Genomic DNA, 19,183 nt, shown 5'->3' on the forward strand with positions numbered 1-19,183 from the left:
AGACTCATCAGTGACGCTCATATCAAAATATTTGTAAAGCCAAACAAGTTCAAAGATGAAGAGCAGTGAGGATCCAAAACTCCAAATAGTTGTGCCAAATACGGTTAAGGTAATCTATGCCTGGGGTAAGAAAATCCTTAGTTTTTCGAAAAATTCAAAGTTTTGTAAACAGGAAATTTGTAACAATGAGATTCGAGAAAATAAACTTCATTCTGCCACACTACTTCTAAATGTAATAACTTTATTTTTCATACACATATTGCCAGGTAGATGACTAGGGATTGTTCTTCTCACAGTAGAAAAAAAAGATCGTTACCTATACTGAAATGTTCAGGACATACGAGTATTTCTTTGATAAAACTTTTTGTTAAATGAGTCGATGCGACAAAAAAATTGTACGTTTTACTGAAATGTTCACGATTAAGGAGTACTTGTTCTCATAAGATTTTTGTGAGAATTTTCATTCATGTTTATTGCTTCGAATCTTTTAATAGCAACGCTTGAAATTACAGATATTATCTGGCCGAGGAGAATAATTCAGATCTCACTTTTGATCGCATTTTCGTTTTCAATGTATCTTGCTTTTATAAAGTGGAAGTGTGGTCATTAGTAAGTTATCTCTTTCCGGGCCTTGTCTTTATGAAGTTTCCGAGTTAAATATTTCGACATCTAATATCCTGGAAACAATGCCGATCTATATTTTACATTCCAAACTTAAAGACAAATTAAAAGAGTTGGTATTACTTTGCTTCATAAAAAAGAATGGCCAACGTAGATACAAGTATCTTGTCTTAGGGAGGGATAAATCCTACTTTGTAAAGAATCACTCTGATTCAAACAAAAAATTCTCTGAAACCGATATTATCAAGATGCTTGATTTCTTGATTGACAACATATTTGTTACGTTCGGAGGACGTGTTTTTCAACAGACTGTCGGCATACCAATGGGAACAAACTGTGCCCCTCTACTTGCTGACTTGTTTCTTTATTATTATGAGGCTGACTTCATGCAGGAACTTCTTAGGAAGAAAGATAAGAAGTTAGCAATATCCTTTAACTCTACTTTCCGCTATATAGATGACGTTCTTTCACTAAACAATTCAAAATTTGGTGACTATGTGGAACGCATCTATCCCATCGAATTGGAGATAAAGGATACTACAGATACAGTTAAGTCAGCTTCATATCTTGACTTACATCTAGAAATTGACAATGAGGGTCGGTTGAAGACAAAACTTTACGACAAAAGAGATGATTTCAGCTTTCCAATTGTGAACTTTCCATTTCTAAGTAGCAACATTCCAGCAGCACCTGCATACGGGGTATATATCTCTCAATTGATACGATATTCCCGTGCTTGCATTTCCTATCATGATTTTCTTGATAGAGGGTTACTGCTCACAAGGAAGCTATTAAATCAAGAGTTCCAAATGGTGAAGTTGAAATCATCCCTTCGTAAATTTTACGGACGCCATCACGAGTTGGTTGACCGTTATGGAATAACCATTTCACAAATGATATCGGATATGTTCCTCACGTCGTAACTTCCCCTTCCCTTTCATGAATTTGACCTACCGAATTAGACTATTTACCGGATTTGTAATCACATAAGCAACACGACGGGTGCCGCATGTGGAGCAGGATCTGCTTACCCTTCCGGAGCACCTGAGATCACCCCTAGTTTTTGGTGGGGTTCGTGTTGTTTATTCTTTAGTTTTCTATGTTGTGTCATGTGTACTATTGTTTTTCTGTTTGTCTTTTTCATTTTTAGCCATGGCGTTGTCAGTTTGTTTTAGATTTATGAGTTTGACTGTCCCTTTGGTATCTTTCGTCCCTCTTTTAATGTATATTTAACGGGAACTTTATTTTGTATAGATCAGACCATTTCATGAAATTATGTTATGCCAAATATGCAAGAAAAGTCGTATACAGTTTAACGTTATTATAATGCGAACGTCAAATTACGGTTACGTGGACATTTCATTGGACATCTTAGATCGTTTAGGATTTTTTACCTGCAACTCAAACAAAAGTACATATCATAAACTCATCATAGATACCAGGACTAAATTTTGTATATACGCCAGACGCGCGTTTCATCTACAATGGACTCATTAGTGACGCTCGAATCTAAAATAGTTAAAAAGGCCAAACAAAGTACGAAGTTGAAGAGCATTGAGGTCCAAAATTCCTAAAAGTTTTGCCAAATACAGCTCAGGTAATCTATGCCGGAGGTAGAAAAGCCTTAGTATTTCAAAATATATCAAAATTGTGTGAACAGCTAGTTTATAAATATAACCATATCAATGATAATATCATTTTAAAGGAAATTAAATGTATTTTCCATTCATATCAGTTAACAGGTGTAACAAATTTGAGATATAGTAGAATTTCGTTTGATAAAAAGCCTCTGAATTCTTCTTTGTGTTATTTTGTCCATCGGGACATATTATTGGACACGGGGAAAATGACGATGTTTTTAAAATAAGACCGCAGTTACATAATGATGACTTCAGATAGCTTCTTCGGGACATGTATAATTTTTCTGATATTATTTAAAACCATTTTCGCCCGTTATATCTTATGAAAGGGAAGACAGAAAGTTTTTTTACGGGTTGAGTAGCTAATTGGGACATTTTTTCTCTTTTTTATTTAAACTCTTCTGACGATCTTCCTTATGTATACAATACAGTTGTTAATTTTAAACCATTCTAATTACTTATTTGAATCCGCACTGGTATAGACAAAGTACAAAATCATCTATTTTATTGATTTTTATGGCTTATTTCCTCTCGAATGATATGCTTAACATGGCTATTTATTGTATATGATAAGAGTTTGAATTTGAATAACCCGCCTTCTAACCCATAGTTCCAAAGTGACACCAATATCGTGCGCAACTTCACGTGTAGACCCACGTTACCACCACGCATTGATACGTTTCGATACGTGTACGTAGTTAGCACGTTTTGTTACGTTCCGCTAAGCTTTGATACGTATTTACTAGAGTGTTCTACTTCGTTTCAATTTTCGTTACGTTTGTTGATGATTTTTTAAAACATACGGGGCAGGTCCGGTTGAACAAAGGATCACAACGTTTTGATACGCTTCTTTCAGTATATTCCCGTTTTGCTATGCTTTCAAAACGTTGTCAAACGTACCACTTGAAACGTGACAGTGTGACTTCGGCGTAAGGAGACGTGAAACCATATTTTTATATCCAAGCTTTGAGTTGTTGAAAGTTGCCTAAATTCGATTAGATTGTTCATGAAAAAACACATGTGTGTGTCTAAAAAAAAATATGAGATGGAAATTTGAAATTCATTGTGGAAAGATAGGTTTTAAAGATGTTTTTCAAAATGAACTTATTTATTTTCGAAGGACCGTTAAACTTTACTTTCCATGGCATTTTGATTTTGGTAACGGAAGTTCGTGCAATTTTGTGCTATTACTACAAAAAAAAGGGAAATTTTATTTTTTACTTGTAGCAAGAAAACGACATTGTTGACACCATGTTTCTTAAAACATTTGTATGTTAATATATGATATATACGAACTCTGACTATTAATTTCATAATTTTTGATCAATAATTAAAAAAGTTTCCCATTAGGTCTCTATGTTAATTTTATTTTTTGAAGTGTTGATTACCTGATGGAGTAAGTGTAAGTAGTGTAACGGCCTTATAACCAAAACAAAACAACATACATGTGCTTTTAATTTTTGTTTATTTGTACCATGCGACTCTACCCTTTTAGGGCAAAATGTGATCCGTCTCTAATCAGTGACCTTCCGCCGTTTGAGATATATTTAGTAAACTTTGTAAGGAAAAGAAGGTAGCCCCGAAAAGTAACCTTTCATCTTTTAGTTACGACTGAAGACTACTTATTACGTTATTTGCAGAGAAAATTAAAAGGACAAATATGTATATCCTCAATAATCTCCTCGTTGAACAAAACATAAACAAAAAATATTATAAAATGTTTTCCAGAGCATTTTTTTGCCGAGGACATGAAATGAAAATGTGACAATAGCTAGTTCCATGTTCAATGCGCGAAATTATGAGGCGCCGTTTTACTATTTATTCCTTATTTTCTGATATCAAAAAATATTTCTTGATATCAAAAAATAGAATTTCTGATATCAAAAAATTGAATATCTGATATCAGAAAATATTTATTGATATCAAAAAATATTTCTTGATATCAGGAATTCAATTTTTTGATATCAAGAAATCCATTTTTTGATATCAGAAATTCGATTTCTTGATATCAGAAAATAATCTTTATTTCTTGATATCAATAATTCGATTTTTTGATATCAGAAAATCATTTTTTGATATCAAGAAATCCATTTATTGATATCAAGAAATAGATTTTCTGATATCAAATAATACTGACGATTATTTGATATCAAGAAATACATTTTTTGATATCAGAAAATGATTTTTTGATATCAAAAATTTGAATTCCTGATATCAAGAAATGATTTTTTGATATCAGAAAATAAGAAAAATATCAATGATTGCCCCCTGTATATAAATGAAAGCTTCCGAGCTCACCCATGAGCCCTAACATTTGGTAAAGTGTTTCGGTCTTGTTTAAGGAAAGAATATTACAGAGTTTGAATTCATTAGTTATAAGAAATTTTGTATGATTGTGTATCTCACATATTTTTTTTATAAGGTTTATAGTCAACAATTGTATTTCTTGATTGAAAAGCAATTGTACGTTCCAGTTTCTTTTATAACCAATTGTTAGTTTCCTCTGAAACAGAATTGTTCAACTAGGTTTTTGTGAATTTAAGCCCAAGTATTTGGTAATATCGTTTTTTAAGGTTTTTTTTCCAGTTGATGATGTTGCGAATTTAGTAAGTCAATTAGTTCTGTTTAGTATATAAAAATCAGGAGATGTGGTATTATTGCCCTTGAGACAACTATCTACCAAAGTCAAATGAAATGAAGTGGATATAAGAAATTATAGGCAATCGTTCGGCTATTAAAAATGAAAAACCCCATACCGTAAAGTGGGCTATAAAATGTCCCGGCATGAAAAATATGAAAAGATTTATTAAGAAAGCTAACGGCCTAATTTATAACAAGAAAAATACGAAAAACAAATATGACAGACACGAACCAACGACAATTATATATCCTTACAGGCTTCTTACGTGGGACAGACACTTAAAGATTGTGGCAACCTGGGACACTGGTGTTTTGTCATATAATACTGTAAGAACAAACAATTTATGTTTTTATTGGTATTAATATTGATTTTGTTATCAGTAAATTCAAAGCAAACTGAATATTATTGTCTTTTTGTATATTGGATATAGAGGTATCCGGCCACGTCCACTCTGTGTAGTATTTGTACTTGTATTCATCTGATGAGCTAAGCCTTTTTCAACGGATTTTTATAGTTCGTTCTTATGTTGTACTGTTACACCCCTATCCTAGGTTAGGGGAGGGTTGGGATCCCACTGACATATTTAACACCACCACCATTCTGTATGTATGTGCCTGTCCCAAGCCAGGAGCTTGTAATTCAGTGGTTGTCGTTTGTGTATGTGTAACATATCTGTTTTTCGTTCATTTTTTTTAAACATAAATTAGGCCGTTAGTTTTCTCGTTTAAATTGTTTTGCATTGTCATTTAGGGGCCTTTTATAGCTGTCTATGCAGAATGGACTTTGCTCATTGTTGAAGGCTGTACAGTGGCCTATAGTTGTTAATTGCTAAGTTATTTGATCTCTTGTGGAGAGTTGTCACATCGGCAATCATACCACATCTTCTTTTTTATATATAAAAATCAGTTAAAATGGTCTTTATTCATCAGATCGATACAACGAACAAAAACAGCCAACAAAAAAACACAGACTGGACGTGACAGTATAACAATACCAAGAAGAAGAAAAATACAGATGGGAAAGCATTCTCACCTACTTACAGCTAGTTCAAAGCCAATAGCAACAAACATTTCTTGTATTTTAAAATATTTCTTCTATTTACGTGACATTTTTTTAAAGACTGCTATAGCATCTATTATACTGCGCCTTCAGTGGCGGATCGAGAACGTTTTAAAATAGGGGGCACACTGACTGCCATAAAAAGGGCCCACTACAGTAATGCTTCAGTGATTCCCAAATATAAACAACCAAATTCTTGACATGATATGTTTGACCGGGCCATCTAGATCCGCATATGGCCTTGTATTTAAGAATTGAATGCTCCTTTTTATAAATTCATTGGGGTATAAAAGCGTTGACCGAAGTACATTGTGTATGCAGTGCGGAAGACCTTCCTTCTAAAAATGTGCGCACGGTCAAAGCTTTTACAACCCTACGAATTACAAAACGAAGCATTCGATATTATAATCACATTTTTAGCTAGGATAATGAAAACACAATTTCTGTCAAGTTTTTCTTTAATTTACATGTGCACTTTATTGTGGGAGTTCGGGTCATCACGAATGTTACATTTCATTGTGTAATGAAAGTAAATTTCAGAAGGACGCGAGATTGCTGTTAGCCATTCAAAAAAACATATCATATAAATGAAACATACATGCAATGCAATTATATATCCTTTAAATTACATTTATTTTATATGAGCCTTTACTGTGAAGTATTGAAAAATTTATGTAGGCTTGATGTACGTTTTCATTTCTAAAATACCTTTATTTTGAAAGCGTTGGTCTTTCAAATTTGTATTACACGACAGTCAAGAAAGGCACAATTCGTTTTGAGAATATTAGTATGTTCAATTTAGGTAGGTACATGCATTGCATTAGATATATAAGGCGAAAAGATCGTGTATTACGTCAGTTGAACCTGAATATACCACCAAGCCATCGTATCTAAATCTTGAACACATCATTATTTGTTTTCGATAAGTCAAGTTTTGTTAAACATTTTCCAGTATTTAGTTAATTCTAAGGTCGACTAATTTTTTCGATTGGGATTATTCGTCGCAAAAGTAAATAGCTGTGTTATATTTCATAATAATTTCAAATGTCTTCAATATATTGTCTTGTTGTTCATCGGACTCGAATTGTGTACTTAGTTTCAAATATTTTTAAGTTTTCTAGAGACTTTAAAGTCTAAATCATCTCTATAAAACTTGAAATGTATAAGCATTTTGTTTTTGTAACAATGAACCCTTTGCCATAATTAAAATGACAAGTATCGCCCGGAGAAAGAAATAGCACCCGGGGACGAAAATAAAGCGCCCGGGAGAAGAAAATAATAATATTTTATAACATTAAATGTTTTCCTGAATAAAAAAAAATAAAAATCATTGCTTGTTTTGTCTAAAGAGTGAAGATAGTGTTGTTGCACTTTTACATTTTAGATTTCAAAATTGTTTACAAGTAAGTAAGCCGTAAATATAAACAAGAGGAAATAGAAAAATCATGAATGATATTGTCCTCGATCAAAACGTATGTTTCGTTATTAAAAAAAAATCAGTGCCCGAGTCTAATATTCGTAACTGCATGGTGACAACTTTTCAAAGTTTTGTATTTTATTAAACACACTTGAATTGACATTGGAAGATCGTGGAAGGGATTCAACATGCCTGTCACTAAGAATTATTTTTTTTACCAAACACCTGCTTTTAACATGCATAGTACGTATAATTGTTTTATTTGCTGATGCTGATATACATGTGCGTGTCACTTTTATCGTTCTTAAATAATGTGCAACCCTTTTAACTTTATAAAATTAATATTTATCTGTGAATTTTAAGTTGTTTTGGCATTTATCATTTTGATATCGTTTTTGATTGGTCAATTACAATATTTATCTTGGTTTACACTTCGATAAACCATGTTTCCGAAACTACTTTGAATTCGTAATCTATTCATGCGCGATACACATTCTTGCTCATGTTGCTAGGATACTGGGATTTTCAGCAAATTGAGATTATAAAACAATTGCATACCAGTTGTTTCTATTCTAATGCATAATTAACAAAAAAAAGAAGAAATAAAATAAATGCCCTAAAGCTTCGAAAATGTATAAAAATAAAATTTTACTAAAATTCCGCTAAATTTCATGAAGGATTTGGCGAATTTACGTCAAGGAAAAACACGACGTCACACGAATGAAAGTTTTCAAGGGAAAGATTATTTCGTAACGTGTACGCTTCAAATTCGGATAATATCTTATTAAAATAAAGTTTTTGAGGTAGGTGCTCATTTTAGATTCTGTTGCATTTATCGGACATTTATGGTTTTTAGAAAGTCAAGATGGCGACGTACTCCTTAGTTACGACATGCCATTGTGCTTTTGATGGTAAATATAGTATACCCGTCAACCAAATAATGTAAATTAATAATGGTGTATGCTTGGCTGAAGAATTATAAGGATTAAACACATTTTTTCTAGAGGTTATTGATGTGTAAACCGGGTCTCTTACTCACAAACTTTACATAAAAGTCCGTCGGACTTTTATTCAGTTTGTGAGTTAATCGCCCCGGTTTACACATCAATAACCTCTAGAAAAAATGTGTTTAATCCTATAATAAATCTTCAGCATAAGCTGTGATCCATTATTATCTGTCTTTCGAAATAGTATTCATATATTATTGTTTAAATTGAAACATTCATACTTGTTTTTGTGCTTTATTACAAATGTCTATTATCCGAATTTGCAAAAAAAAATCAAATGTTTCATCGACACAAAGTTGTCTCATTCCAACGCAATTTCTATATATTTTCCCCGGGAGCATTTTTTCTCCCCCCCCCCCCCCGGGCGTTTTTTCTTTTCCCCGGGCGCTTTTTAGTAAGACCCCATAATAATTGGTATACCCGGAAACATTATTTCACATATTCCCTGATGTTTGGGCTCATGGCTGAGTTTGAATGCTTTAATTGACGCACAGGGAGCCTTCATTTATTCATTTACTTCTTATTTTCTGATATCAGAAAATGATTTTTTGATATCAGAAATTCGATTTTTTGATATCACAAAATCATTTTTTGATATCAGAAAATCTATTTCTTGATATCAAAAAATAATTTATATTTTCTGATATCAAAAATTCGAATTTCTGATATCAAAAAATCGATTTCCTGATATCAAGAAATGAATTTTTGATATCAGGAATTCGAATTTTTGATATCAGAAAATATGCTTTATTTCTTGATATCAAGAAATCGAATTCCTGATATCAGAAAATCATTTTTTGATATCAGAAAATAAGTATTAAATAGTAAAACGGCGCCTCATACGAAATAGGTATAAAAAAATTTCATCTCATGAAACTCAATGACAATACACATATAGAAACTACAGAATCTGGGCGATAATTTAAGATATGTTTCTATGTGTCTCTCGCATGAACAAAAAAGTGCATCTATTTTTTAATGGGGGTAAATGTTGACATTTTACGGAGATGACTTGCATCTTTTCCGATTTTATTTCCTTCGTTACTTTCTTATTTGAAAACTTTTTGTTGTGAATTTTTAATGCCTATTAAATCATGATTTACAGGTTAGGATTTTATAAAGTTTTATAAAAATATTTTGAAAAAATATAACAAAAAAAACATATTTTCTGAAGACGCTGTTCATCAGCCATTGCGTTCTTTTCGTCCAGGGCGGGCTCAGCGTACAGATGTAAATCACTTTTCTGCAGTGAAATCAAGAAAATTTGAAGGAAATATAAGTTTGAATAGTACAGAATTGTATAAGAATTAAAACTTGTCACATTTTCCAATATATTCTACTTTATAGGGCTATTTTGTCGACTACTTCCCCGGGTAATAAATTTTGATCAAAGAAGATTCCAGAAAAATATGACTGCTTCTTTATAAATATTTCATAATGTCAGTGTTCAAGTATGAAGAAGAATTTCCACTGATCATCACTTTATAGTTTTGATTATTCATTTTATATCATTGTATAAGTTAACCTACTATACACAAGCTTTTCGTGCTTTTAGCATGGTGAGTTGTATAAGAATGCAAAAAGGCTCTTAAAGTTTATTAAAAAACAGACTAAAGTTAACATGCATTCAGTTAATTATTAATGTGCAAAATGCACATCTTGGAAGTTAACAATTTGGGAAAATAAAAAAATGTTTTTATAGTTGGTAAATTCTGTCATAACTCATGTCCACTAACATATTAACATATGAAGGTAAACATATAAAACAATATCCATTTTCATATCCTTTGCCTATAAAGTACTATTTTACTAGTTTATACTATATCTAATATTTTTTTAAACATAAAATGGAAATTGCAGTTTTCTATCATATATAATAGAACAATTATTACAATCACATGACATGCAATCTAAGTTTGGTTGATGGTCAGTAGAGGTCATCTTAATATATAAATATACAAAGTCACATGGTACAAATAAACTAACATTAAAAGCACATGTATGTTGTTTTTGCTTTGGTTGGAAGGACGTTACACTACTTATACTTACTCCATCAGGTAATTAACACTTCAAAGAATTAAATTAACATAGAGACCTAATGGGAAACATTTCTAATTATTGACCAAAAATTATGAAACTAAAAGTCAGAGTTCGTACATAACATATATTGCCGAGATCGGTCCAACGAGTTGTTACCCTGTTCCGAAGTGGATCGCTTCCGTTGGCAATCGAGACAGGCCGATACGCACGACCGCAAATACCAGTTAATGAAAGAAGTTGTAAATTCTGTCCGGATGACGTCTTAAAAAACAAGAAACATTTTTTAATGAACTGCACTATGTATGATGACTTAAGATATAATTTATTTTCTCGAGCCAAAAACTTTATAGAAAACTTTGATACTCTTGATATTGACAGTCAATTTATCAGTCTTATGAAATGTAAAGAAATACAATCCTCATTATCATACGCACTTTTTAATTTTTATCAGAGAAGAAAGAAATTTATTTGAATGTTAACATATATTTTTCATAGTTATATTTTTAAAGTATTTTTACTATCATTGTTATTATTGTTACTTTTAAGTACGGATATTTTTAGCTAGATCATTTATTTTATATCATCACATTTAAATTATTTTTGTCTCCCTAGAAATATTTTTTTTTTTTTGTTCTTTTTCTTTTTGTTAGTTTTTATTAAAGAAGTGTATCCGGTTTTTGGCAAAACCTTTTAAACATTGCTTATGTTTTTAATCTGTAATCTCTTTATTAATATAGTCTATCTAATATTAATTGATACTTTTACTAGTAAATATTTTAAAAGCAGTTAACTTAATGTGATAAACCAGTAATTATTTTTGAATTGTATAAAGAAATGCTCATTTTATTTTTTTATATAAATGTACAGTTGTCTGATGTGTTTTAAAGTGTCTCATAAGTCTATTCTAAGGCTGGATATTTGATCTCTGTTTGTATTATGAATTGTTGTATATATATTTATTTCTGATCAAATATGTGACACTATAATAAAATAATTATTTATTTATTATATTATTAACATACATCAAGGAAAAAACTATTAATTTATAAAAATGAATTTTTAATTTCTCTTGGGGCAACTGACTTTTTAGTAGTTTTACTCCATGTGCAACAGTAAATGATGCATGCACTAGTATCTCTTTGTTGAAGTATTCACCACAGCATAGCATTCTACGATTTTCAATATTTTGATCAGTTGAATTAGAAAATTGCGATTTAGAAATGTACATACCTTTTGAAGCGATGACTCCACCCAAGCACAACCGGAAAATCCTCTCACGATTTTCATTGCAGAACCAATTGTTCTGCGTGTGTAGATTACCAGCCGTGTGTATAAGAATGACTAATGGGGATCGAATTCGCAAATTAAATGGTTTATCCTGTTTGTACTGTTATTGAAATTATGCCCCTTTTAATATCTGAACACGCCTTATTAATGTGTAAAACGTAAAATCACAAAAATTCTGTACTCCGAGGAAAATTCAATCGGAAAGTACCTAATCACATGGCACAACCAAATGACACATCAAACGAATGGACAAGAACTGTCATATTCCTCACTTGGTACAGGCATTTTCAAATGTAGAAAATGGTGGATTAAACCTGGTTTTATAGCGCTAAACCTCTCACTTTTACAAAAGACTCATCAAATTCCGTTATATTTACAACGATGTGTGAACAAAACAGACATAATAAATAAAATGGTCAACATATGGACACAGCAGTCATCACTGTCTTACAATCTTAAAACAAACAATTTTACAAAAAAGCACATAAGCATCTATCAAATTACAAACACATTCATTGCTTCGCGTGTCTGACGTCAGAAAATGTATACGTCACATAGGAAGAAATCTTGTCGTTCAATGTTCACTCGAAACAATTTTATAATTTCACATGGGAAATGTTGGCATTCAGGGTTAAAAAAACAAAAGTATGTTAGAACTAGTTTCAGAAATAGACCGAGATTTAAAATTGTCCAGAAGTACTGTAGAATTTCTAAGAATCCAAAAATGGTTAATACCTTTACTCGATTAAAATAATTTTGTTGTTTGTCGATCAACATATTTTCTAATTTAAAATAGAACTATAACGTAACGACATTTAATAGAAGAATAACATAATGACGGGATCTTTTTTAAAGTACAGAGTCACATGATAAGAACCAAAGAAACAATAAAAGTCGCATACACAAAACACACCAGCAAAAATGAAAGATAATACAAACACATCGACGGGATGTATAAGTACCGAGCCACGTCAAATGCATATCACAGAAAACAATCCAAACAGTAAAAGTAATATTAACAAAAATGATAAACAACGTCAGTACGCAGAATCTATACATCAAGACCATCATATATTATTTGTGATACGGAATATTTTTGTAACCCATCCCTAATTGAAGGTCACATGAATACTGATTCAATTTGCAAGTGAATAATTCATCAGAGATGTTTCTCAGCTTATTTTGACAAAATTGAACTCGTTTCCAGAATCTAATTAGTATTTCACTACTATACCTTCATTAATGATTGAAAAAAACAAATCGTGGTTTTTTGTTTGTTTTTTTTTTGTTTTTTTGTATATCTCGTAGCTAATGCCCCTATAACATAAGATAACTTACCAGTGACCCCAGTCATATCTACAGCAAACTTTCGTCCTTCCATAACGCGTAACAGTTCTAGAACACCATCCTCTGTAAATAGTATTATACATTGTAATTATATTCTGTCATAGGTCAATCTTATTTGTTTGATGTATGTTTTAATAACTTCGGGGTTTTTTTTATTTCTTTTTGAACGATTTGAGCCATTTCAATTGATATTTGTTTTATGTTTTAATGACACACTACTGTCTCGGTTACGGTTAAGGTTTAAACGTTTACACCCGCTGCATTGTTATGACCTGTCTTAATTTTGTTAGCCAGTAGCCTGTTGTTCAAGTGGTTATGGTTGTTTGAGTGTTTCATAAGTGTTTTTCATTTATTTATATGAAGCCCAGGTGGTCGTGTGGTCTAGCGGGACGGCTACAGTGCAGGCGATTTGGTGTCACGATATCTCAGTAGCATGGGTTCCAATCCCGGCGAAGGAAGAACCAACAATTTGCAAAAGCAAATTTATAGATCTAACACTGTTGGGTTGATGTTTAGACAAGTTGTATATATTGACTCTTAAAATTTAGGAGTCTATCTAAAAATGAGGGTACTTTTTTTAAAAATGATGTGGCCACGATGTTATGCCACAAACATACGGTGTCAATATCTTTTTAGTACTCCATATCCGGATTTCGACAATAAATGTCTCTTCAGTGATGTTAAGGAACGGTATTTGGAAGGTCATATAAAAAGTACCCTCATTTTTAGATAGACTCTTGAATTTTAAGAGTCAATATAGGATGAACGGATCATATAAACCGGAGGGAAAATATGATACAAGCCCAAACGAAAAAATATAAACGTGTCTAAATTGAAAACTACGTTCAAACCTATGATTGCGGTGGATAAAAACCGCAATTTTTATACGTGTGCATGTAAAACAAATATATATAAGTACGTCTGAGTCAGTGACAACTCTACAACAGATTTATCCATCGGATCACCAGCAATGATGGTGATACATGGCTGTGTACATTATGTATATACAACTCGTCTAAACATCAACCCAACAATGTTAGATCTGTAAATTTGCTTTCGTAAATTGTTTGTTCTTCCCTCGCCGGGATTCGAACCCATGCTACTGAGATATCGTGACACCTAATCGGCTGCACTGTAGCCGTCCCCAATTTAATTTTACGAGTAATTACCTGTACAGTTTTTGTTGAGAAAAAGATAATAACTTGAACAACTCGCTATCTTTTAGTTTTTTTATTGTTTCTTTCTTCCATCTGCTTTTATAAGTAATTACTTCAGCAAACATAACACTTTGAGCGTACTTGGCTAAACTTATAGGTGCCACTAAAATACGGACTTCTGGCGCATCGTGACGAAGTCATTGAAAAGAATGAATAAAATGAAGCTCTTCTTCCAATTATTTTGATTTATTATTTTTCAATAGATGGAAATATTCAATTGTTCTCTGACAGTTGGGTTTTAGTTATAATTATTTATTCACTTTTTTTTGTATGGAATTGCACAAATCTTAATCATTCAGACCAGTGCCAATTATACTTATATGTTCATGAAATCATCATACTCTTTATGTCAGCATTCTATATTTTTACGGACGCGTGACTTTGAGGTGGATTTGGTCTATCATACATATTAAATTAAAGCTCTAGCTCTGGAGCCCCAAAAAGTAAAAACAATGCCAGTGCATTGATAAGCCACTTCAGCTGCTCTATTTGTCTTTAACAAGCGAAGTCTACTGAATGTGTGACAGTGATCCCGATGGAACATGATTGATAATCAACATTGTCTACCTGACCGTAAAATCTTTGACTTTGACATTACTACAAGGATTAAAGACTGTAGTATAGCAATGATAGGATAAGCGACCTTTTTCAAAATATTCACACATATGAGTGAAAATCCGGATAATTTCTCTGCTTATATTGGTAGATTATGGTTTTGTAACTCCTTATGATTATTATGTGTATGCCTCCATGACCAATGTTGACTCCAGTGTGTTGTTCTAATCAGAGGGTAAAGTTGATAAACTATACAATAATAAATAATTTCGTCTCTTTTGCAATTGAGTTTATTAATTCCTGCTACATTCAAAACATCATGCCATCTAAAGAATTATTTTTGAGTGCTGTCTTTTTATGACCCACATACGATAGTAGAGGAGCATTATATTTTCTGGTCTGTGCGTCCGTTCGTTCATCCGTTCGTTCGTCCATTCGTTCATCTGTGCGTCCGTTCGTCCCGCTTCAGGTTAAAGTTTTTGGTCAAGGTAGTTTTTGATGATGTTTAAGTCAAATCAACTTGAAACTTAGTACACATGTTTATTATGATATGATCTTTCTAATTTTAATGCCAAATTAAAGTATTGACCCCAATTTCACGGTCACTGAACATGTAAAATGATAGTGCGAGTGGGGCATCCGTGTACTATGGACACAGTCTTGTTGGAACTTAACTTGGATTCCTTTATATCACTTAAAGTATCTCTTTATTTTTCACAAGTGCATACTGAATTATTAGAGGATTTGTTTGTCATCTCACTAATTATCTATTTTATCATGAACTTTCTTTTCTATGATGTTTTCCATTTTTATCCTTCAAGTTATATACCCAACTAAACTGTACAAATTGGCTACCATATTTTTCAAATAAAAATTACTAACATGTTACGAGTTTATACTAATGCGCTTATTATAAATTATTCGATTAAAGGGATACTTTACTTGTATTAGTCCATCAGCTAGTTTTCAAAAGCGCTCTAGTTAAGGAGTTTGTGTTACACCCCAGGGTATCGCGATTTTTTTTGATAGATTTTAAACTGCATAATCTTATTGATATAATACAAGGTGTTAGACTAAAAACAAAGTGTCCAAAAGAGGTTTAAAAACGTCCCTTTCAATGGTCCCCTTATTTAGCTATCACGACTAAGTAATTTTAAATTAAAATTTTCAATATAAAGCGGTTAAAAAAAATTAAAATAATAGGTTTAAACAACTAAAACAGATATAAAACTATCATATTTAATGTAACTCTGAAGATTTTTTATTTAAAAAAAATGTTTATTTACATTACAAACAATCCAATTTTTTGGGTTAAAATTAAGGCATATTTTCTCATTTCATAAAGAAATTCGTAATGCAATTATCCGTTTTTGTGAATTAAAATTTAAAATTGACAGGTATGCACTGTATAAACTATTTGTAGTATTTATATATCGTCTAAAATATGAATTATTCAATAAAACATATGTACGTGCAAATACTCGTGAAATGCCGGAAATGCACACATGTGCACACATACGCACTTTAAGCTTATTAATTCAAATTTTGCAACTGAAAACAAACATTAAATTGACGAGTATATTGTTTTTGTGAGACAAATTATATTATAAAGTAAATGGGTAAAAACATATTTATGAAAAAATGACAAATAAAAGGTTTTTTTTTGCGTTTTGAAAGGGTGCACTCTATCGAACTCAATAAAGGTGTGCTTGTTTACATTTTGTGTTTTAGCTATGTCGTGATTGAGTTAAGATTGTTAAGTCATTTAATTGACAAACATTGCTTTTTTTTAAAAAGAAGGTAAAATAGTCAGTTGGGAAATTTGTTAAGACTTTTTACTTTATTTGGCACAAAACTATGTCGATTTGACATACCGTCTGGTTACTATTTATTTTATTTTCGTAATGTATACATTGTTCCTCATTTGAGAGTGTTTTTTACCCATTTTCTTTCCTTCTTGCTTGGATATATTGCTTCACTATTCAATAAATTTAGTCTTGTTTTTTAAATTCTGTACATATTGTCAAATGATTTTGTTACTTTGTTTGCATTCAGTTTTTTGCATATGACCGTCAAAACTATTCCCGATACATGTCAGTCTATTTGCTTCATATGCAAAATATCCATCTTGATGCGCATGAATATCTTTCATCTGGTTGTTTTTGTGTTTAGAGAAATTCTCATGGATTTTCTAGATCTCCAGTTGACCAAACAATAGAGCAAACATTGAACAGAGATACAAAAACAAGAGGTGGCATTGTTGGTTTCAGTTAAAATCAAAGTTTTACTAAATGTTGGTTGTTAAATGCACACGAAAGAGCTTCAATATCATTAAAATGTTTGTGTTTGTCATTGATTCCATGTTTTTTCCCTTTCTTACTTTTGAATTTTGTTCAACTGCCTTTAGTTACTTGATGCTCTATGTTTCAATGTAAAAAATATACATTTTTTATCAAGAAAACTAGTATGTATGCTTTGTTTCATTCAAAATCATGAATTTTGGATATTACCCTCCCCCTTTTTTTCTTGGTCCTATACGATTTAAAAATTAAATAAAAATTAGCCTCCGTATTAATAAGATATGATTTGTTCAATTTAATAAGAGAAATAGTACCGAATACTTGATTACATTTTCTTTTTTCTGTATATATGGGTTAAACAAAGATTTTGATAAACTCTTAAATAAGACCCCTTTTAACCCCTTTTGGACACTTTTTCAAAAGTCTACACCTCTTAAAATATTCTTCAGACATTACTCTTTAGATTTATACAAACACATTGCGGTACCCTGTGGTGTAACACAAAACTGAAATTTTACCTTACCAGCTGATGGACTATTATAGCTTTCTGTTCGAGCCAAGGTTCCGCGTTGAAGGCAGTACTATGACTGGAGAAATTCATTTATCGGACCACAGATGAATTATCACGTTGTGATTGGTTAAACGCCGTCACGTGGTGACCCCTTATGAGACCGTATGGGGTTAGTAAGACCCCGTTCACACTAGGACATTTTCAACTAGACCGGTTCACTTTAGATCGATTTAAGGGCCAATGTGAACGCTTTGAATCGATCTTCAATCGGTCTAAACTAAAACACCAAAAGAGGTAGTTTAGTTTGAATCGATCTAAAGTAAACCAATCTTACTTTAAATGTGAACGCAGAGATCGGTTTAAACTAGTACGATTGAATCGAAAATAACGTATGCGCATGTACAGCGCCAAAACTATCTCAGAGATTCGTTGTTTAACCCATATTTCTCTGTTTACAGACATTTAAAACAAACTGAAAACATTTTGTCTTCGCCATCGCATAGATATGCGAAATCTGTGTCTTCTTTTCTTATGATGATTTTTTTTTCTTTTCAGGAACCGCAATACTTCGTCGTGTTGTAACTTCGTTACTACAGATATTTTTTTCAAAATTAAAGAAAACGGCAATAACACCTCAACCAAAATGTTTAAAACTTCTTATTCAGGAGAAACAATAACTTTATCCATTTTTTTTTCAAGTGTGTGTGTCAGAGAATCAATAGATGAATTTAATAAATCAGTTCTATTTATACACAATGTTTACCGTTTTACGGGTAAAAAGGTTAGATCGATTGCGTTTTTAATTGTAGTGTGAACGCAGTGGATCTGTTTAGACCGATAGAGATCGTTATGGTTAAAGATAATGTGAACGCTAACTGGTTTTATTTAGATCGATTCAAATTAGATCGATTAAAAAAAATACGAACGTCATCTATTATTGTTGTTGTGTTTCATTGTTTATTTTTCAACAAAACGCCGCAGAAAAAGTCCAGCGTTCGATAAATTTGTTATACGGTTAACTACTGACCCCCTACGGATCCATAGAGGGTGAATAAAATGCATAGGGGACTCGGCCTCCGGCATCACCCCCTATGGATTTTACTAACCCTCTATGAATCCGTATGGGGTCAGTAGCGAACCATATAACTTAAAATAAGGTATCAAAAGGCTTCTCCCTTTTTCCAAAGTCCGTTATGTGTTTCCTTTCTCTTAAATTCAATTGTTTTTCGTGTTTCTGGCCTTATACCAGAATTATTCTTCCCCTTTGCTACAATGCATTTTTTTGGTAAAAGTCAAATTAAATTAAAAATTTGCACCGCTTCAAACATCATCCCGTAATCCCGAGCTTAAAAACAACCGATCCCGACGTCCCGAATAAGTCCTGCCTCCCTTTAATCTCTACCCTACTTTCATTTTGGCAAAATCACTTTCACTTTCAACAATAATTTTTTTATGCCTCATTTATGGGAATTATTTTTTCTAGTCTGTTCGTCCGTCCTTCTGTCCGGCTTCAGGTTAAAGTTTTCACTTTCAGCAATAAA

The 19,183-nt window shown here is 32.0% G+C and overlaps 1 protein-coding gene across 1 annotated transcript in view; it reads right to left on the reverse strand.

Moving 5' to 3' along the window:
- The window catches only part of LOC139492827 (uncharacterized), a 75,484-nt gene extending 62,338 nt beyond the window's left edge, over positions 1–13,146 (reverse strand). Inside the window, exon 1 of the mRNA XM_071280981.1 lies at positions 13,051–13,146. Coding sequence (XP_071137082.1) covers positions 13,051–13,142 — 92 coding nt within the window. The 5' untranslated portion in view covers positions 13,143–13,146. The remainder of the gene's footprint in view (positions 1–13,050) is intronic.
- Positions 13,147–19,183: the final 6,037 nt, after the last annotated feature.

The sequence above is a fragment of the Mytilus edulis genome, chromosome 1 (assembly GCF_963676685.1).
Source record: "Mytilus edulis chromosome 1, xbMytEdul2.2, whole genome shotgun sequence".
In the NCBI taxonomy this organism is placed as follows: domain Eukaryota; kingdom Metazoa; phylum Mollusca; class Bivalvia; order Mytilida; family Mytilidae; genus Mytilus; species Mytilus edulis.